The sequence below is a fragment of the Dermochelys coriacea genome, chromosome 7 (genome assembly GCF_009764565.3).
Source record: "Dermochelys coriacea isolate rDerCor1 chromosome 7, rDerCor1.pri.v4, whole genome shotgun sequence".
NCBI classification, from domain to species: Eukaryota; Metazoa; Chordata; order Testudines; family Dermochelyidae; genus Dermochelys; species Dermochelys coriacea.
Window position 1 is genome coordinate 4,459,405 of NC_050074.1, and position 22,484 is coordinate 4,481,888.

The 22,484-nt window shown below is 40.5% G+C and overlaps 1 protein-coding gene across 6 annotated transcripts in view; it reads left to right on the forward strand.

Moving 5' to 3' along the window:
- The window catches only part of PTPRG (protein tyrosine phosphatase receptor type G), a 610,478-nt gene extending 588,541 nt beyond the window's left edge, over positions 1–21,937 (forward strand). For all 6 annotated transcript variants that reach the window (XM_038410554.2, XM_043518167.1, XM_038410556.2 and 3 more), the window contains 8 exons: positions 67–213; positions 4,656–4,749; positions 5,718–5,794; positions 6,267–6,395; positions 8,766–8,912; positions 10,924–11,066; positions 14,954–15,089; positions 16,658–21,937. In XM_038410554.2, coding sequence (XP_038266482.1) covers positions 67–213; positions 4,656–4,749; positions 5,718–5,794; positions 6,267–6,395; positions 8,766–8,912; positions 10,924–11,066; positions 14,954–15,089; positions 16,658–16,804 — 1,020 coding nt within the window. In that variant the 3' untranslated portion in view covers positions 16,805–21,937. The remainder of the gene's footprint in view (positions 1–66; positions 214–4,655; positions 4,750–5,717; positions 5,795–6,266; positions 6,396–8,765; positions 8,913–10,923; positions 11,067–14,953; positions 15,090–16,657) is intronic.
- The last annotated feature ends 547 nt before the right edge of the window (positions 21,938–22,484 follow it).

Below are 22,484 nucleotides of genomic sequence, written 5' to 3' on the forward strand. Positions count from 1 at the left end.
TCATTAATGACTCTGCTCGGTGTAATTGTCTCCTAACTCTTAAACTGCTTGCTCTTGCCTTTCTAGGAGCAGTACATTTTTATTCATGATGCCTTGCTGGAAGCCATCCTTGGGAAGGAGACTGAAGTATCTGCAAACCAGCTGCATAGTTATGTTAACACCATTCTTATACCTGGAATAGGAGGAAAAACACGACTAGAGAAACAATTCAAGGTAAAGGTTTATCAGGCATCAGGAGTGATTTCACCCCCACCCCCATGGCTCCCTATCTTTTATCACATAGAGAGTCTTTGCTATCATATCTAATCAGCAGAACTAGAGGAACCTGAACCAAAACGCTGGGTCCAAGCACCCCTGAATTTTGGGCAAGTTTCAGATTGAACAACTTTAGTTACAGTGATGTAAATCAGGACTAATGCTATTGAAGTCAATGGAGTATACTAGGGTAAAACTGGTGTGAAGAGAGAGTTGGGCACTCATCTGAACTATGCTGCTGTGACCTCTCATTCTATAAGGAGTTTGAATCAAAATGGTGAATTCAAACACTCCTTAGATTTGATTAGTTTTCGATCTAGATCAAGATCCCAACTTGGTGTCTCAGACCCTTCTCTAGTTAAAACAAATGGAAATGGTTGTTATTAGCACAATTAAAAACGTCAGTATTGTACGTATGGGATAAATTAGTTTTCTTGAGACTTTTAAAAAAAAAAACCCAGCTGTTACCGCTGTCGCTTTTCCAGGAATACATTACAGATAATTTTCATCATTAAAAAAAAGTTTGCTGTTTTCTCACATTTAAGAATTAAAAGCCTCCAGCCATTTAAGATTTTCTGATTACATTTTAGATACACATGTAAAACTACTTTGTGTTACTGTGTGTCGTTAGGCAAATCGGTACAGACCCTGTTTTAACAGATAAACTCCCTCAGACAAATACCAGCTAAAGACATGAACTCGTTAAACAAATTAAACCAGAGGGCAAATGATTCAAAAAATGAATAGGCCATTTCCTGAATTCACTGGTGAGACTCTGGGTTTCTGTAGCATTCATGACATTCCAGATGCTTAACAACCAAATTAAAAAAATTGCATTAGGAGAAAAAAATCAGCACAGTAAAATGTTGAGATTTTTTCCAAGTGGTAAATAATAACCATAAAAATGTTTTTTAGAGAGTGGTGGCAACAAATTCAGAAATACCTAAGGGTATGTCTACAATGCAGTACAACAACCATGCTGGCCTAGGTCAGCTGATTCAGGGTCATGGGGCTTGTGTTTCGGGGCTATAAATTATTGTGTGGACGTTCGGGCTTGGGCTGGAGCCTGGGTTCTGGGACTGTCCCTGCTTACAGTGTCTCAGAGCCCAGACTCCAGCATGAATCCAAATGTCTACACTGCAATTTTATAGCCCCGCAAGCCTGAGTCAGCTGACCGGGGCCAGCTGCAGGTGGTTTATTTTAGTGTAGACATACCCTAAGTGTCTTAGACGCCTAATTCCCATTTTAAAAAGTTACTTAGATGCTTAGAAGCCTATGTCCCAATGAGACTCCTAAGGGCCAGATGTATAAAGGTATGTAAGCACCTAAAAAAGCACATGGGCACCTACTGGGATTTACCAAAACACTTCAGTAAGTTAGGTACCTAACTTGCTTAGGAGCTTTTGAAAATGGGACTTTAGCTCCTAAAGGTATGTCTACACTAGGACAGCAGGTGGAGTATAGACACCGCACGCCCAGCTAGCACGGGTGTAAACAGCAGTATAGACGGGAGATATGGCTTAGGCAAGTAGCATGCCCTACACCTGAACCCTAGGATTTACAGCCTGCACTGCTCTCTATTTTTAGCAGTGTAATGTCTCCCTGCCGGAGCTTTTCCTCACTGTAGTGAAAGGCTCCGGCAGCAGGAAAAGGCTCTGGTAGGGGGAGCAGCTCCTTTCCCCACTGTCTCTTCCCGTTGGAGCCTTTCACTGCTGCATGTACCAACAGAGTACAGTGACAAGGGTGGACACAGCTGCCTTTCTCGGTGGCAGGTAGCTACATGGCTAATACCTCTACTCTACACACCATCAGAAGTGTAGACCAGACCTACGTCGCTTTTATATCTTTGAAAATTTTATCCTGGGTGAATATTGGCAGCTCTTTGATGTTACTTAGAGGTTTGGAGTATCAGTAGAGAAGGATTAACTGGCAAATGGGGGACACAGCACTTGGTTCTGGAGTGAGAGTTCTGAGCAAAGGGGGAACCCTTTGTCTGATAGGGTTTTTTTTCTTTTTTAAATGGTGGCTGTTTCAAGATGTTCAGAGGTTTGTAATAGCCCTGATGGGGATGGGATAGTGCAGGTCTGGTAATCAAGGATGCTAAATGCTATTTTATCACAAGATTCTGCAGTTTGTCCCAAGGTACCACCATTTATCATGTGGCTAGAACCTCCACACAGTGGAGGATTAGCCACTGGGCCAACAGGGTCCGTGCTCAGGGGCCCCGGCCAATTGGTGACCTCTGGAAAAATGGGCACTGTCCTGACCCACTCTGCCTGCCTGGCGTTCCTGCTGGAGAGCGGGGTCACGGCACTGGGGCTTACCCTGATACCCCCACGCCCAGACCCCGATCCCCAGCAGGAACGGGAGAGGGCCTGCAGGCAAAAGGGGTGAAGCGGGGGCCCCCCACTTGCTCTGGCCCAGGGCCCCACAACAGCGTAATCTGCCTCTGCCTCCACATACATGTAGAGAGCCAAATCGATCGTTAGGCAGAATATACCAGTGCCGCCCCATTTAATTTAATGCCCATTGTGTATCTGATCGAGGGATCTATTTGATGAGATTGCTAAACTGCTATTCTCTTGTTGATATTTTAATGAATAGAGCTGGTCAAAAATTTTCAACCAGAATTTTTTCCAGCTAAAAAATGAGGTTTTGTTGAAAATAAAATTACATAAAAATGTTGTCAGCTAAATTTTGATTTTTTTTTAAGTGAGAAATTTCAAAACTTTTCATTTCAGTTTTTGAGAATTTGAAATTTTAATGTTCCCCTTCTTTTTTCCTTTTTTTCCACTCAGAGCAATAAAATTAATAATGTGCAGGTTTTATTCCACTTTTTCCACTCACTTTTTACCTTTTTCCCCACTCTGCAACATTTCAAATCTTCGCCGTCTCTGGGAAAAATTACAAAAGAGTAAAAAGAAAAATGTAACTCTGGCGCTCTGAAACTTCCAAAGTTGAGGAAGTTTTGAAAAGTTAGAGTGGGAAAAGGAAAAATAGAGGAAAAAAATTGAAAGAAAAAACAAAACATTACCCCTCAACATCATTCATTCTATTGCATTAACTGGCAAAATAAACAAAAAAGGAGAAAAGGGAGAAAATAAAAAATTGAATTTTTTTTAAAAATTGTTTCTTTCAAAAGCCAAATCAAAACATAGTTTTTAATCAAAATTTAAGTGAAATATTCATTTAATTTTGTTTAGAAATTTTCCCACAAAAAATTTAAAATGAAAATTTTTCATTTGAAATTATTTTTGTGGTGGGGAAAAACAAGGTTTAGGACCAGCTCCAATATTGACGACATACTTTTGCTTCCAACAGTATCGACCCATTGTAATTACTCTTGATATAATAACTGTGTAATATCAGAAGTACTGCTTTCAGAGGAGGATAATGGTACAAAAGGAGTGCAATGTATCTGCACAATTTTCTTTCGCTTTTGTCTTTCCTTTTCCATAAGGAACATCAAACTTCAAATGCCTCTAGGGTATTCCATCCTGCAGAAGCAGATATGAGGAGCTTGATTCTCCACTGTGCTGGAGCAGAGCAGAGCTTGGACCCAGCGGAGAGTTGGCACTGACAAAATACCAGTCACCATTCCCTGATTCTTCACCACCTGGTCCCAGCATAAATTAAAGCTGCTTTGACTTCTCCCTGTGGAGAATTAGGCATAAAGGAGCCGCGATCTGCCACTCCCTCTGTCCTCCCCCTGACCGCCTGCTTCACATTCCCTACCTCCCCTTATACTGAGCAGTGGAGTTCTGGTCCAGAAAGTGGCAGAGCCACCTTCACCAGATTTGCACCAGTAGTGATTTTCCCCACATGGGGGGATACTCCAGGACAAATCTCTTGCCACCTTAGCTTCATTCTGTGCCACAGAAGTGAAACAAAGAGAACCTGGCAGACTGGAGAAGGTGCCCCAAGATGGCTGGTCTCAGCTGGAAGCATTTTGGGCTCACAATAGGCTACAGCAGTAAATAAACTTCCTTAGACATGAGCTTGTTTCAATTTAAAAAGGGAGAGAGAGAAAGGCTTGCTTTTGTTGAGGTTTTGTTTCCCCTGAGACCTGCTACCGGGCTAAACATCCCTGCAGGGCTTCAGAATAAATTGTCAAAAGTAACTAAATCTAGACTGTTCTGTGAAAATCAACTTGGAATGGAATTTCATGTTGATATGTGCCAAAGCTGAGATCTGTGGAGACCTTAGTATCCAATAAGCATTCATATATTTTATGAAGAAGATGATTCCTATTGGCATTTTGAGTACTTTAAGCAAATCTGACCATACAGCTTGTTCTTCCAGTGGTGTATTTTTCTAGGAGCTGCCAAGGAAAAACTTTCCTCTTCATTTTGAGGGCTATGAGAATTTCGTCAAACCAGTTTCTACTTATTTCCTTTCAGCTGGTTACACAGTGTAATGCAAAATATGTGGAATGCTTCAGTGCTCAGAAAGACTGCAACAAAGAGAAGAACAGAAACTCATCAGTTGTGCCATGTAAGATCACTTCTTTGGTTTGATTACTGCTTAGCATAACTTTTTGTGTTGAATTCTGTTGGTTATGCATGAAGAGGTGTAGCTGCCAGGAAGGAGAATGGTTGTGTTTTGTTCAGCCAAAGATGTCTTGTCTTTAGAAATTACTGTGATGAAACTGAGCAAAAGGACCTGGTGATGGTGTCAGCATAATGCATTGTCCAAGCAAAATGTTAATCTGAAGAGTTCAAGTTTTTGAATAATTATATGGGGTGGGGGGGCAGAATTTTTATCTACGGAATCACAGTAATGCAGTCATGTTAGCATCTCTGTACTTGGATAATATCTTACAATGAGATTGAAGTTGATTGTTTGGTAGTGTTGCTACTATGCATAAATTACCACATTTGGATGGCTCAGTAAGTAGCACAGTATCGCACTCCCCAAAGAAAATTGGGGGACTGGGAATATAAACTACATTTCTTCGGAGGAAACAAAATGTGTTGAGGGAGTTGTGTGTATGTTCTTGGGTGATTAATCCACAGGGATTGCCTCAGCTGTGGAGACAGCTGCCTGCTTGCCCCAAGGTCAGTGAAATGGTCATAAAGCAATGCTGGAAAAAGACTGGAGAAGCAAAATAAATCAGATGGTTTTGTGTGCAATTGGAGGCAAATAGAACACTGTAGTCAAGAATTATCTGAAATCCCCTGCCATTACTGTATAGACTGTTATTTGATCATTCAGCCTGTTGTGAAAATCTTCGCTATAGTAAAATCTGATTCCTGAAATTACTTTGTCCTTTTAGGAATATTGAACAACATTTCATTTTATATTCTGCTTTGGCTGGCAATGTTTTATCACAGTTAAAGTGCGGGCCTGCTGCTGGGGGAGATGGGAGTTGTGTTAGATCTGATTTGTTAAAGTCATCTCAGAAATTTATGCTTTCTGCACCATGCCATGACCAGACTGTGATCATTTTTTTCATCTTATAGCTGAACGTGCTAGGGTGGGTCTCGCGCCACTGCCTGGAATGAAGGGAACTGATTACATTAATGCCTCTTATATCATGGTGAGAAAATCAGCACTTAAATATAGAGCAAAATCAACTGAAAGGTGCTAAGTACCAGATTCCTACAATTGTCTTAATTTTGCATATAATGATTGAGTATAAAAGATGAAGTTTTAACACATTTCATAATGTAAAACTTTTAACTATCTTTAATAAAATATCATTGTCTAAAATATTTAAATTATGCAAAGCATTTTTATGGAATGAATTTTTCCATTACATGCACTCAAATAAATATTGGCATTAAGAGTAAATGAAAACAGCAGGGACTCTGAGAAGTGGAAATGTACTCAGAGTGAAAATGGTTTGTGTAGAAATATATAATAATAATAGCACAGTAAAAAATTAAAGTTATTCAGGATGTTTTCAGCTGTAGTCAAAACAACATTATCTGTTCCTATAAATAAAATGTCATGCTTTAAAAGTACTTGGTGCAATAAGGGACTGTGTGGTTTTGTCTTTGCTTTATAAGGGTTACTACAGGAGCAATGAGTTCATCATAACCCAGCATCCTCTTCCACATACAACTAAAGACTTTTGGCGAATGATCTGGGATCACAATGCACAGATCATTGTCATGCTGCCAGACAACCAGAGCTTGGTAAGTTAAACGCTTAACTTTGTATATACTATACTTCAATTACTGAGCACAGCAGGGTTCAGGAATTGGGTCACTCATGCATGCTGGTTATGTTTCCATTGAAAATATAGCTAATTTTGAGCCATATACTTAAATCTGGGTTCATGTGGCAAACTTGTTACAGTCAACCATGTCATTGCTCTCTTCCAAATCATTGTATCCTCCTATAGGTGAAAGGTAACCTCAACTAATGTATCCTGCCCGGACTGAAATCCTAATGAACTGAAGGAAATCATACAGCTTCCTCAGAGCAGAGCAAAAATGATAGTTTAAGACTGTGCTATGTGTTTGTGGCCCATGTGATGGAAAGGATGGGGACAATGAAATTATTCGTTTGCCAGGGGCTAAGGTTAAGGACAGCAAGTGGTAACAGAGACAATAGTGTAGTTATTAGTTTGCTCTGGGGGACCTAAGATTAAGGAGATCAAAGAGCGGATAAATTCATTATTTCTGATTGAAGGGGAAAGCAGTTGTGGTTGTATATGGGGATATAAATGGAAATAAAAGAGAGGGAAAATTCAAGTGTTGGAGGTGAGACAGGTGAAGGGTTAATGATAGCTTTTAGGTTAACCGGTAAGAAGAATGAGTGCTGAAAGGCATTAAGGTCTGAACAGTTGATTTTTTTCATATGTGCCTGACTAAAGTGTGGCTGAGAATAGTAGGGAAATAATGGTCTTCGTTACAAGAAAAGAGTGGTTGTGAGGGCTGCTACATTTATGTTCTTCCTTAGTACGGTGAGATTAAAGGGATCAGCAGGAATTCCCAGGGAAGGAGCGTTCAGATAAGCACTATCAAGTCAAAAAGAATTGATGAAAAGAGAGAGTGTCTGGTGAAAATGAAGAGGATGCTCCTGTCTTTAAAAGCACATGAAACAATGCTGCTGAACCGTTCTGATTATGATATAACTGGGAGAGGTGACATTTAGCTTGATCGGAAAATACCTTGGAAGGCATATCATTTTGGAAGGACACATAATGCCAGATTCTGCCTCTGTTGTGTTGAGGGTGGTGGAGGTTGCCCTGGAAACAGGCGCCGGAATTTGGCACAAACTTTGCGACATGTTTAATGTCAATGTGGGTGAAGCTGAACATACAGAGCTGAAAGAAAGATGACAATGCAGACTAACTCCTGTGGCTGAGTGAGTTTAGTCTGAGGAAGAAGGGTGAAATTACTACGGAACAATCAATGATATTAGGGGCTGTTTGAATATGGTTCTATAGACTGAAGGCAACCTTTTGAGAAGCACCTGAGTGACAGGAGCCTAAGTCCCGTTTTCAAAACAGACGTAAGCACTTGGGAGCCTAAGTATCATTGAAAGTCTTGCCCTGGGCCACAGAGGGAGAAAATAGATTCATAGCTGCAGAGGATAATGATTCATGTTTTTTCAGAAGGAAAAACAATTTGCCTGATCTTGTCCTCAGAGACACAGGCAAGCAATGCCACGTAATATGTCAAATTAGCTTCTGTGCTTATGCCGGCGTGTGCCGTACGTCCCTGAGTCCAAGAACAGGCACGGGCCTTAGGTCTGCTATTCTTTCCATCCTTTGGATCAGTGACTAAGGGTGCATTATTATGAGGGTGCTTATTTTTCAAAAACTATTTTCTTCATAGTATAATCTACAGCTGGTTATTCATTAAAAGTACTGAAACTCTTAATCCTTTTTTCGCCATCACTGCACTCTTTTTATTTAGAATTTATCCTTGCTTCTTCAGTAGATGGTTTTTGCTGTAGACTAAAGTTTAAAGAGAATTAAGCTGATCTGCTGTTTTCCTCAGGGTTAGGAATGTTTGGGTTTCTTTTTTGCAGTTCATGAAATGTCAACACCTAGATATGACAACTTTCAGGGTTCTGATCCAAAGCACAATAAAGTCAGTCAGAATCTCTCCCCTGACAGTATCGGGTTTGGATGAGACCAAGATAGATAAGAATTAAAGACAATAGCAAACGATTTCTAAAGTTCACTGCGTGTTTCTAAACAGGTACCTGACCTGACTGCAAAAGAAAAGGAGTAATGTACTGGGTAGACAGCAGGTGGTGTAGTCTGGGAAAGATTGTGTCTACATAAAGGTTAAGTGTAACTTAACTAAAATAACCATTTCCCTCTGAAACCAATTAAAAAGCAGACTTGCACTATTTGGGAGGCACAAGAAGGATTACTTGAGGCTTACTGACTACTGTAATAAATCTCTTTTAGACACAAACAGTTTTAAGGATCACTTTCTGGTCATATCTATCTATCAAATCAGTTTTTGGATTCACTGGATTTTTCAGTCATACGTAAAATAAGCTATTTGGAGGACTGCGGTGATCTGTTTGTTTTATTCCCCCAGGCAGAAGACGAGTTTGTATACTGGCCAAGTCGCGAGGAATCCATGAACTGTGAGGCCTTTACCGTGACCCTAATCAGCAAAGACAGACTGTGCCTCTCTAATGAAGAGCAAATTATCATCCATGACTTTATCCTTGAAGCGACCCAGGTAAAGTGAACCCCCACAATAGGTGCATTTGGGCTCTGCCTTTCACCTAACGCGTTAGTGCCTTCAGTTAAACTTTGCAATAAGACAGAGTTTTCAAATGATTTTCAGGAGGATTTACTTATAAATATATTGCGTATGTGCCCGGTGCAGGGGGAAGGCTATTGCTCTCGGTTCCTTTTCCTTCTCACTCCCCAAAAGTTAGCTTTCCAAGTCTTTCACTTCCAAGAAGATTGCTTATCAGCATTCCAGTTCTCTTGATGGTTAGGCTAGAGCATTTCATCTCTGCTTATCTGATTCCAAAGTCAGGAGATTTGTTTTTCATGCAGCAGTCACGGTAGTTGACTGACTTATTTTTTAAAAGACACTGTGAGATGCAGTGTCCCATTTCCCCTTTTATAAATTCAGATTTTATAAATTAATTGTTTTGAAGCGATGATGGTGGCTCTGCATTTGCTAAACCACATTTATATTGAGCAACAACACCTACTCTTTGATTGATATCACAATGGCAGAAGTATTTAGCTGCAGGGAAGAAGATATTGTTACAAGCCTTTGGTAGCCTTTTTAGTTTGGATACCTTTGGTTTCTCTTCTCTTGTTTGACCAGCTGCCCTTTGAATATTAGAGATGCTGAAGAGGCCAGTGGACTAAGAAAGACCTATATGGAGGTGGGCCCTGAATTGAAATGGAAAATATTTAAACAATTAAATATTTCATTATATTCAAAATTATTTAGTATGGGCCAAAACCTGCTCCCTGGAGCCTCTGAGATGCCAGAGTTGCACATCTGTTGGCTGTGCTCTGCATTCACCCAGATCTCACTAACTCCTGCATGGGCAACTACAGAGCCATTGCATGGCTGGATAATGTCTTCCCCTCTCCACAGGGGGTGACTAGAGGGAGTCACTGTGCATGCACATTGCCTGCCTGTGCATCACAGTGCCAGGAAGGGTTTTGTGTAGCTGAATGGCAACTAGTGGAATCTCACAGGGGCTACACAGCCTGCAGGCTGTTGAGTGATGGCTCTGAAATGGAGAGAGGATAGGGAGTGGAGCGCTGTCCAGCAGGCAGGAGGTTCCCCCCCATAGCAGTTAGGGAGAGGGGAGCATTGTGTTATCATGCAGGCAGAGGCAAGGATCATACACAGGCACTTGCTGTACCACGGATATAAAGAGATTTATGGAAGACTACCCAGAAATGCTACACACCAACACACCCTTCTCCTCTCAAAGAGCTGCAGGACCAAGAGCTCTGTGATCTATCTCAGTGGTTCTTAACCGGTGATCCGCACACCCCTGGGGGTCTGCAGACTATGTCTAAAGGGTTTGCGAAAGGTTGTCATTACCATAGAACAGTGGCTTTGAACCTGTAATCCACAGACCCCTGGGTGTCCGTAGACTATGTCGGTGATTTCCAAAGAGGTCCACACCTCCAGGGGTCTGCAAATGAAAAAAGGTTGAGAACCACCGATCTAACTCACCTCTACAGAGAGGAGGACTCAACTTCCTCTCCCCACCAAGGACCCCTTCAAAGAGAGAGAGGATCTGGTGAATTTGAAACATTTCTGGGATTTGCTCCTGGCTGTGCTTTCTCCTTGTGTAGGAGCAGCACCATGGCTAATGCAGTCCTCTGGGAGGGAGGGAAGCATAGTGTCCGTAGTCAGCTCCTCGGAGAGAAGACTGGGAGAAAAGTGCTGTGTTTCACCTCTGTTGCCCCCACCTGTGTGCCAGCCTATCTGTCCCAGGATTGATCAGCTTGCCACACAGCTAAATACACAACGGTCTGGGGCGCATAGAAAGTAGAGTTGCACATAGGTGTGGATGATGCACACATCCACAGATAACGTAGTGACCTGCCGGGAGATGAGAATACTATTTCCATTTCTGTCCCCCTCTCGTTTCTTTCATTAGCGGGCAGAATGGGGAGGAATGTCCCGCTATCAAGCCTCAGCATCCTTAACTGTATGAATGTGGAGTTAAAATGGCTAACGACAGGATGGTTTTTCATTTCAGGATGACTACGTTCTGGAAGTACGCCACTTTCAGTGTCCCAAATGGCCAAACCCAGATGCCCCTATAAGCAGTACCTTTGAACTTATCAATGTAATCAAGGAAGAGGCCTTAACAAGGGATGGCCCCACCATTGTTCATGATGAGTATGTCATCTGCCTTCTCTCATTTACATACAGGTTGTAAAAGAAATATTACACTGGATAAGGGTGTAGATGGAGGAAAATGTCCTCACTCCTCTGGAGAGGATGGATTTTGATGTCCTAAGCACCAGGATCAAAGTACCTAGGCTCCCTGAATTGCAGCCAATCATGTTTCAAAGGCAAATAAATTGAGTTTAATGCAGCTTATTATGTTTGGGGCTTTCAGACCAGACCCTAAGATCTGAGGTCTGCTCTGCATGCACGTTGGGCTGCTCTGTACTGGGGAAACTCACCCCGAAACTCCCCCCGCCCCCAAATTCTAATGGCTTTAAACTCCATGAGAGCCATAGTTTAGACCAGACTCCAGAGTTGTTTTTTTTATGAAACTAGTTTCAAAATCATTCCCAGGACTCCTGTAATAATTTAGGTCTAATGTGCCATCTATGACATAGGGCTTTACTTCGACAGTATGTAAGTAGGATTGAACAAGTTCAGCTCCGCTGGTTCTCAAGGTACGCAGCAAGGATCATTTGTGCCACAGAACCTGAAGTTTGTTTATGGTGGGTTTATTTTCCCCAGTTCCTACAACCATTCTGTGGAGCCAGCTTGACATCAGCTGGATGAGAAGGAAACACCCACCCCCGCAAGAGGTGTCACTGCTTTCTAATGACAGGTTTCAGAGTAGCAGCCATGTTAGTCTGTATTTGCAAAAAGAAAAGGAGTACTTGTGGCACCTTAGAGACTAACAAATTTATTAGAGCATAAGCTTTTGTGAGCTACAGCTCACTTCATCGGATGCATTTGGTGGAAAATACAGAGGGGAGATATATCACGTTCTCTGTGTGTGTATATCAATCTGCCCTCTGTATTTTCCACCAAATGCATCCGATGAAATGAGCTGTAGCTCACGAAAGCTTATGCTCTAATAAATTTGTTAGTCTCTAAGGTGCCACAAGTACTCCTTTTCTTACTGCTTTCTAACAAATAGTTCTGCAAAGCAACCACACGTTTGTGTGCCCAGTAACAATTCAATAGCTGATTATAGATGATGCTGGTTGTAAAGCAGAGCCTAGTGCCTGACAGCCCCTCAAGAGCTCTTCTCAGAGGGAGAAATTCACCACTATGTAGGGGACCAGCACAAGAACTATGCACCACTTAAGTCCCAAGGAAGCTTATGCAGGTTAAACTCTTAGTCTGGGAACCACCTCGAAGAACTGTTGTGAGAGCCATTAGACTATCCATTATCTTTAGTCAATGTTGCAGCAAGATACATTGGAGCTAATGGGGAAACCTTTGAGGTCTTACTTATTTTGCAAAAGCATTACCATCCACTGATATTTCAGTGTCAGATAGGCTAATGACTTTCTGTTAACGTCTCTGTATTGTTACTACAACAGTTTCTCGTGACAAACTCCTACAAAGAGTGACTTGGGCCTGGGCAAGTGGTTTTTCTCCCTTTTTGCCTCACTAATGCATAGTGTAAGCTCTGTTGGGTTTTGGCAGCTTTTATTAATTTGAGGCTAGTTTTAATATTAATGCTTTGGCTAGTCTGTAGTGCTGTTTTGCTGGTCTTGCATTATTCAAGATTATGCTTTACAAAATTAGAACCATTATTGATTTGGGCATTTCATGCTAGGCTCCCCTATCCTTCCCTCCCAGAAAAAAAACCCAAAACAAATCCTCAAAACTGTGATTCTAAAAGCGCTGAGTTACTTTTTTCTGTAAATTACTTTTTTGGTTTATTTGTCGTAGTCAGTGATTTTTATTTTTGTGCCTAGCATATAATGTGTATTGCACCTTTGATCTGGAGGCTGAGCAAATGTAGCTGAAAATGAAAATCTCCCTTTAGTATGTGCAACAGCCGCATCCAATAATCCACTAATAATTACAACGGCAGATTAATCCCAATTGTATGGATTTGCAAATATTAAATTTAAGTGGGATTTAGGAAGTACTTGGTAGACTACTTGATGAAACATTTCTAAAAAGTTGTGGAACTCCACCTACAAACCTCATGTTAAACACTAACTATTTACACCCAAATTTTCAAACATGGCCGCCTATATTTATGCATCAAATTAAGGATTTTGTGGTCTGATTGTCCAAGATATTGAGCACACAACAGCTCGCATTCAGGACATTAAGTGCTGTAGGTAATCAGCCTCTCTAAAAATCAGACCTTTAATAGGCATTTAGGTGTCTCCCTTTAGGCACCTATGTTGTCCTTAACCTATAAGGACAACGAGCCATGCCTCATTTGGTGTGCAGTTCATAGGCCCATGCTGACTGAGGGCTTGTCTACACTACCTACCGGATCGGCAGGCAGCGATCGATCCAGCGGGGGTCGATTTATCATGTCTAGACTCGACACGATAAATCAACCACTGAGCGCTCTCCCGTTGACTCCGGTACGCCACCAGAATGAGAAGCGCAAGCGGAGTCGATGGGAGAGCGTCAGCTGTTGACTTACTGCAGTGAAGACACTGCAGTAAGTAGATCTAAGTACGTCGACTTCAGCTACGCTATTCAAGTAGCTGAAGTTGCGTATCTTAGATTGACCACGCGCGGTAGTGAAGACAAGCCCTGAGGCGGGGTGCCTCACTTTTGACTAAATTCTGTTTGCAGTTATCTTTGGAAATCACCGAGGCAGTGTTGTGTTTAGTCATATTAAAATGAGGCAGCGATCCTGTGGAAATAATAGCATGCAATCCTGTTGTTAAAGACTGTATCACAATGCAAACATAGAAGGGGAAGCAGAGTCAGGGTTCATAGTTCTTAACGTTCTTTTAACATAGTCGTTGTGTTTCTTTGCCATGGGTTTGTTGCTATGGGCATGGAGGTGGCTGGAGCTTGCTCCATGCCAACAATCCTGGCACAGACATTTGACCTGTCTCCTGGTGTCTCACAAACAGATTCTGCGTTGCCCTCAGGTCACAAGCCATTGCTAAAATTCTGATTGGGTGCCTCCAGTGAATTGGTATCAGTAGCATTTCTTGAATACCTTTATATTTGAGCCACACCCAGAAGTGCTGCCTTTTGCCTACAAATGAGCCCTAGCTCAATTGAAGGGTGTTAATGAGATGTTTGTCATTGACTCTTGGGCACTTAGTATCCATCTTAGGCTTTGTTTACACTGGACTTTCGTTGGCAAAACTTTTGTCCTTTAGGGGTATGAAACACCCCCCCTGCCCCACCCAACCCCCGAATGACAAAAGTTTTGCCAATGAAAAGCGCCGATGTGAACAGCGCTTTGTCGGCGGGAGAGCTCTCCTGCTGTCAAAGCAACCACCACTCTTTGGAGGGGGGAAGCTTTTTGTTGGTGAGGAGGCTCTCTCCTGTCAACAAACAGTGGCTACGCTGCACACCTTTTAGCAGCATGGCTGTAGCGGCACAGCTGTGTTGCTAAAAGGTGCGTAGTGCAGACATAGCCTTAGATGGTCTTACATAATTGTCAGAGGGAGAAGAAGAACTATGTTCGTTTTGGTTGTAATGGCTTGTGATTTACTTGAGTTCCCATAAACGTACTGTAAAATACACTCCGACAAATGGAAACGCTTCTACGCGAACAGCGTGCGAAATTTAACTCTGCTTTTGTGCAGTCGAAGCAGGGTATTTTTAAATGGTTCACATTATTTGGTTGATATGGTTCTTTATATTGGAAACCACAGTTAGCTGAAAATAGCCAATGTATGGTTAGTGCTGCTTTTCAATTAAAATGGCTAAAAATGACTTCTTTGCCCATATAGAGTAGAACATTCAGTATTTATAAAAAATAAAGAAAACAGTGTCTATAGCACTTGGATAAGCCTGAATTAAAGCTCTGTGGCAATTTGCCAAGGCGCCCAGGTTTTCCTCTGTACATCTGACCGTGACAGTGTTTTGGTTTGCAGGTATGGAGCTGTGTCAGCCGGAACGCTGTGTGCCCTGACCACCCTGTCCCAACAACTGGAGAATGAAAATGCTGTCGATGTTTTCCAAGTGGCAAAGATGATCAATCTTATGCGGCCTGGAGTATTTACAGACATTGTAAGTCTTTCAGTGGAGGATAAAACTGATCCTTATAAGGCTTGTGCTGACAAGTAAAACTTGAATTAAAACACGCACACAATATGGTGTCCATTATCAAGCCTTGTTGCCTCTACTGCCAAGCAATGAAAGTTGCTTAATGGGCCCATTTGTGTTTTCATGCAGCTCCGAGGCTCCCACACAGGCTCTTGCTATATTAAGCACATTCAGAAAATAATCCCAACCCAGTGCTACTACAGCTTCAGTGAAACCAAAGAGAGGGAGCCCTAGTGAAATAATGGGCCTGATTCTGGGAGTCACTCCACTCCCTCTGCACCGAAAACATGTCAGAGTCCCCCGTGGGTATAGACACAGTCCCAGCATAGGGGACAGAGGGGAGACTGGGGCATAACGCACTGCACTTCAGCTGTCCTTGTCTGGTGGTCCCTAACCATAGGGTGATCAGATGTCCCATTTTTATAGGGACAGTCCCGTTTTTTGGGACTTTTTCTTATATAGGCTCCTATTACCTCCCACCAACTGTCCTATTTTTTCACAGTTGCTGTCTAGTCACCCTATCTAACCATAGCCAGTTGATGTAGTTCAGAGTAACGCCCAGACTAAGACCCAGAATCAGGGAGCCATAACTGTCTTTTTCACCCACTCTTGCCCCCAAGGTGCCATCTGAGAATCTAGCCCAACATCTGTACTTAGTGTCTGTTTATATACTCAGAACCAATATACACAAAGATCATGAAATCACCGCCATTCTGACTGTCATTTTACATAGTCATTACGCATAAATTCTACAGTGTTGTTAAAGGTACACATAACAATGAAATGAAGGAGGAAAAAAGAAAATGGTGTAACTGGAAGGAAGCCCTGATTACTAGAAAGTTAGCAGAGGGCTTCTTAAGTTTACCCTGATAAGCCGTACAGTTTCTTGCGCGTTACATAATGTACTTCACAAGTGCATTTCTGGCCTGACCCAATGCCTTTGAAATCAGTGGGAAGACTCCAAACAACACTGGATCAGTTCCTGTAAGAGTCACCCTGAATATAAGGCAGTAATACATGTGCTGTGTTTGGTTGCTCACCAGATAGTCTTCTTTGCTATCTTTAGGATCCAGATTTGTATGCATTAAACTGACAAAACTACAAAACTGACAAAAATAATGCTTCCTATTCTGTAACATCTTAATGCTTTCACGTGGTAACAACAATTGCTTGTTATGTCCTCTGAATATGGGAGGATTTTAACTCTATAGTTTAAATTCTGGCCTGATATGGTAGCATTGACTGGGTAGAGAAGACAGCAAGATGAAAGAAAATAAATATTCTATAAGAATTTGAAAACATGGCAGCATGCCTATGAAGTGCATTAGTTGGGCATGATCTGTTACTGAATTTCTAGACCCCATTTACCGATTACACTCATATTGCTGGTTTTACTGGTCCCATGCATTTCATGTTAAAATAATGGGTTCATTCTGATGACTCTTTATGACCAGCTACACTGGAAATGCAAAGCAGAAATGCATTCTCTTAAACAGCATGGGGATTGAAACCATTTGTCTTTTTCATTCTAGGAACAGTACCAGTTTCTTTATAAAGCAATGCTAAGCTTGGTGAGCACTAAGGAAAATGGAAATGGTCCCATGACACTGGACAAAAATGGCGCTGTGATGGTCAGTGATGAACCGGATCCTGCAGAAAGTATGGAGTCTCTTGTCTAATTGGAATCTTGAAAAGGCACTTCATTTGTAGAACTTCTGAAGACGGAGTGAACTTTTTTGCGGCCTTTTTTGCCAGACTCTAGGTTATACAATAACCCAATTACTTTTTTACACTGATAAAAGTTTTTATATTTATTTTTTGCCATTTTATGTCTTAATGGTAGCCTACTGAGCATTCGCACCTCTGTTTCTTTCACACAGTGCACCGCCATTTTCTCTAGTTTGCACTATATGATCAGTGTTACTGCCTATAATACTCTACTACAAAAGCAAGCCCTGACATTCCATGACAGCAAACGTGCTACTTTTTAGTTTAAATGCAGTGAAGTTTTGTTAACTACAGTGACCCTTGAATCTTAAATCTTGAATGCTAGACCATATAGATTCTTTCTACAAGAAATACTGTACCCCTTCAGACTCCTAATATTTATTGCTTTAATTTTAATTGTTGTAGGTCTTCTGTATTCCAGTTCAGTGGATAAGCAATAGTCATCCTTTCTTGATAAAATGTGGCAGGTGATTACTAGCTACAGTGAAGGTATAATAGCCTCATGGAGCTGAAACAATTGCTTTTGGATTGTTTCAGATTCTGCTTTTGTATACTTTGAGGCCTAAGAATTGCTTCACATGGAACATATAAAATTACATTAAAAAAACGTATAGAACAACTCATACCTGGGACACAGTCACGGATTTTGACATTACAGCTTCAAAGCTTCCCCACTTATTTAGAATAAAAATGTCAATTTTAGATTTTAAAACCACCATATGGGAAAGTGTGTTATTTTTTATTTTCATCATAGCCAATTCAATGAAAACTCTGCTACAATCTAAAATAGGTCTGTTTTCAGACACATGAAGGTAGCAATATTTTACATTACTATTCAATCTTTTAAACACATTAATTTCCTTACTATTTCTTGAACAGGACCTCACACCTAATGGTATGTCACATGGCGAAGACAGGCGTTTCTTAATTTCATAATTGTTAGATGCCATTTTTACAGGTGTGTAATTTTCATATTTTAGTGCTAAAACATAAAGTACTGATCCATATTTACTGGTGAAGCAAACTAATAAAAATAACTACCTATAAAAGTACATTCTTACTCTTTTATTTTTTGCCAAACTAATTATTTAGTACAAACCTCTTGATTCCATTCTCCCTCCCACATCAATCAAACATTTTCCCTAAATTACGTTATTTAAACAGTGTTGTTATCTTGAGCACTTGGTGTAATCCCTCATTGTTTCCCTAATCCTGTGCATTTTGATCCCAGTTGGGCAAAGTACTTAAGTCCATCCCTATCTATCAAAACCCTTAAGCAACTGCTTAAAGCTAAGCACGTCCATAACAGCTTTGCTAAATAGGTATGGTTTGCTCTAAAATTGGATGTGTTAATTTGACAGTTTGGATGTTTGGTGTAGATTTAAAGGCATTATCCCTTATATAGAGATTTATTTTCATTAGTTTTAAATTCAAAACCAAACAAAAAGGGCACTGTAATGTTTCAGGACTTGCTGCCAAAATAGTACAGCATATTTTTCACTTAAATGTAAAACCATGTTTTTTTTCCTGTTTTCAATACACCCTCACTTGGATGTAAGCATCTGACAGGCAAACCCACTTCTTTGGTTGAATTATTAATTTGGGTTTCTGGCATGTTAGAGATAAGCTAGTGATTCTGTGCATTTTCATATGAAAGGACATTTAAGTGAACTTCAGTTGGTGTAAATCAGTGTAGATTAACTGATCTGAATGCAGCTATGCTACGTTATACAGGCAGAGCAGCTGGCCCTTTATTTTTAATGATGGAAAGATTTCTTCATGCTGACAGACCTGGTTCATCTAGTTTTCTAAGCATTTGAAAGATTTCACCAGTAACAACTATGTCGTTACCTTGAATTTATCTGAATTTATTTAACCTCGATACTATTGGTCCAAAATAGTGCAGATACCGCACAGTGATGCATAAAACGTTCGTGTTTTCTATCAGAAAATCCCATGTCCAGCACCAAGGAACTGATTCGAATAAAAAAATGTCAAGATGACTCAGAATAACCCTTCGAGGCTAGTGCTGTGGAGCACCCATCAATAGCTAGCATTAGGCAGCTCAGCACTCAGGGGTCAGCCAGTCTAATCTGCTAAGAGTTCAGATTGGCTTTCCAATCTCTTCAATAACAGGAATCCTTCAAGCACATTTCAAGTATTCCTGTCCGCACTGCTTAGGCTGGGGCTGAGAGCCTTCCAAGCGAATTAATTCGCCAATCTGTGCTGGTGCCGGACGCTTAACCGGGAAATTCCAGCTCTTGGCACGGAAGGTCTGATCAGCTCACATCTGAAAGATTTGAGTTCCTGGGGGGGATATAATTCAGGTCCTGGCAAGAACAAAGTTCAGTCCATTTAGTAATAAGTTACTCTTCATTTCAGTATGGTTTGGGGGAGGCAGTAGCACAGTGTAAGTGGACTGTTTTAATGAGACACTGCCTGGCTCTTCTTGGGCTGATTCCTTACATTTATGCCATTTTTTTTTAAAGTCAAATGAGATATGGGAACAGGGTTGAATGTTGATGAATGTTTTTGAAACCCTTGCATTTGTATTAGCATTCTCCCATACCTGAAACACTTACACAGAGCTTTACCTATGGGGAAATAACTCTGATGGATGTCTTGACTTTTCCCTTGCTTTTTTTTCTCATGGGAATCAAGAAGTGTATTACTATTATGTTCAACTGTGAAATAGCCAGCAGGATGGCAATGTCATGTTGTCCGTGAGGGTGGGTGGGGATAGGAGTTCCACGCAAAGGTCAGAAATAAGAGTGCATGGGCCAGATTCATTCATTCAAGCAGCTGCAATTCTACTGACTTAAAAAGATTTGCACCTGTTTCCCTGGGGCTGCATGTGACTGAACATATGTTTAAAAGATCCTTACTCATAGAGGTATGCTGAGATGCTGGCATTTGTCTGTCTCACCAAAATCAAGTCCCACGCATGCAGGGCAACAAACTGGCACATTCTTGCTGTCACCACTCTGCCCTACACACATTGTGATGACATTTCAATCGTTATTACAATATAGTTGTGATGCCTTTCACACATTGAAAATTCTCGAAGGATGTGCAAGTCTGCAAATTAGGAAGAACTTAAGCCTTGCTTGGCTGTAAACAATGGTCCTCGCCACTTGTGCTCCAGGAGAAAGGGGAATAATGGATTGCAAATGAGTGTGTGTGTTTTCGGGTGTGTGTGCACACACGCTTTCTAGAAAATGTTATTTCCCCATGTTTTATAAGGGTATTCAGCCGGGAGACCAGGCGAGAGAAGTACAAGGCTTTTATGAACTGAGTCCTTAGTAATGACCAAGAATTTCTGCAAAAGCTGCTCTCTGTTAACAACATCCAAAAATCAGTGGCATTCTCCATCTAAAGCCCCGATCCGTCAGACACTTACCGACACGTTAAACTTTACACATATGAGTAGTTATGTTAAAGTCAGTGGCACTACTCGCATGTGTCCAGTTAAACACATTGAACAAGTGTGTGCAGGACCCAGGGCTAAAGAACCTTCATTCTGAAGCAGCATTTGTCCTTAGCATTTCTGTTTCTAAATATGACTTTTGGAAACAAAAAAAAAGGCTAAAATTTATTCTTTGTGTTTGATTCTGATCTTTTATTCCTCTCCTGTGGATCCATTCTGTGTTACTGGATTTATTTACTGGATCAAGAAGGTTTCAAGCCTTTTTCAAATATCTGATTGCTTGAATTGCTTCCCTCAGAGTGATCTATTGGAACACTAGAAAAACAACCTTTTTAATGACACAGCACAACTGCCTTGTTGTTCATCCTTTTCTGTTTTTTTTTTTTTAACAGATGCATTTTATTTAAAAGTTACAATATAGATGTCAGTTTTTACCAAAGATACCTATTACTAATTCTCAGAAAAAAAATCTTAATTTAAAGAAAAAATAATAAAATGTAGGAGTCTAAAATATTTAGCAGTCATGCTCTCAAATTCATTCTCTTCTGCCATCAACTCCTGTGTTCTGAAGTTTATGTTCAAATGGTGCCAGTGAATTTTTATATGAAGGCAAAAAGGCATAATTGTTAGTCCACTGCATTGCTTTTATTTCCCCCACTTTCTCTTTGTTGCCATTCTAACAATGTAAACTACATTGGCTCTGCTTATCTAAGGAGAAGGCACACAAAATGGAGAGAGGAAGAGAAGGAACTGTAATGAAGAGATTTGGCCTCTACTTTATCTTTGCTGTTAAACTGTTTTTAGTATTTTTGTTAAATATTTGCAAAGGGAAGCATTTTCTACAGAAGATAATTAATTAATTTCAAGAAAAATGTCTTGAGTTTTAAGAATAAACATGTCTCCAAAAGAGGAGATAGTCAATTTTATAAAATGTCACAACTCTCCAACATTTGGGGTAGTGACTTTTTTGTTTGTTTGTTTTGTGAGAACGTTTGAAACTAGCAAGCAGCCATTGTTTCTAAAGAACTAAGCATTCACATCTACTCATAGTTCCTTTTCCTTCATTTTGAAATAGCAGAAATCATTAAAACTGTAAATATTTTGTTGCTTGGGTAAGCATCTTCTGGGAACTTTGTATCTATGGTATATAATCATAGAATTTTATATTTTCATATAAAGCTAATTTTTTTCTAGTTTCAACTCCTTCATAGTTTTATTGTGGTGGACATGTGAAGACATACTTTCTGTGTATTGAAGTAGTGAAACACGATCATCACATTCCAAAAAGAATTCAACACATGTTTTTTCTTTGGGGGCAGTGATTGTGAAAGTTGAATTTTCTTTCAATTCCATTGTCAGTGTGTGTGCAATAGGAATTAGACTTAGTCAGCCATTGGAGAAGTTCGTCTCATTGATCCATTCCGGGGCGGGAGGGGGGTGGAATTGGTGTTTGGTTTTGGGAAGTTATTTTTTGTTTACTTTATGTTTTGTTTTTAGTTTTAGGGGGTTTTTTGTTTGTTTTGGGTTTTGGTTTTTTTTGTAACTTGAAAATCTCCTTTTTGTTATGTTTAAAACTATATCAAATCATTCTATTATAGTGTTATTTAATATGTAAATTGTATTGCTATACATAAAATAAAGTATGGTTTTTGATGTATTTTACAGACTTCTTTGTTATTTCTACCAGATTTGTACAAAATACCAAAGTTCAGGTGTGTATTTCATTAGAGGAGGAGTGTTCGTCTGCTCGAGGCCCTGATCCTCTAATCCCTACTCAGATAAAATCTCCATTGACTTCAGTGAGTAAGAATAAGGGCCCTGATCCAGCAAATCCCTGCACTCCTGAGTAACTTCACTCATGTGACTAGTCCTATTGAGGGTCAATGAGACTGGACATGTGAATGAATTAATGTATGTGTTGGCAGGATCAGAGTGTAAGGACTTCAAGTTTCGGCCCAGCACTACTCTCTTTCCTTATGGCTAATGGTTGTTTCGGCTTTAAAATATTTTTTAAAAATAAAAAAAGTAGGTGGTATGTTTTTAATATCACACATGCACACACAAGGTTGTAGCCAATGGTTCCCATTAGTGGATCTGGGGGTTGTGCACCTTTTGCAAACATTTCAGTATTTCGTCTTCTCTGCTGGTTGTATCTATTCAGTGCATGTGCCACCTTTTTAATGGTCGTGGAGCAATCTCTTGGG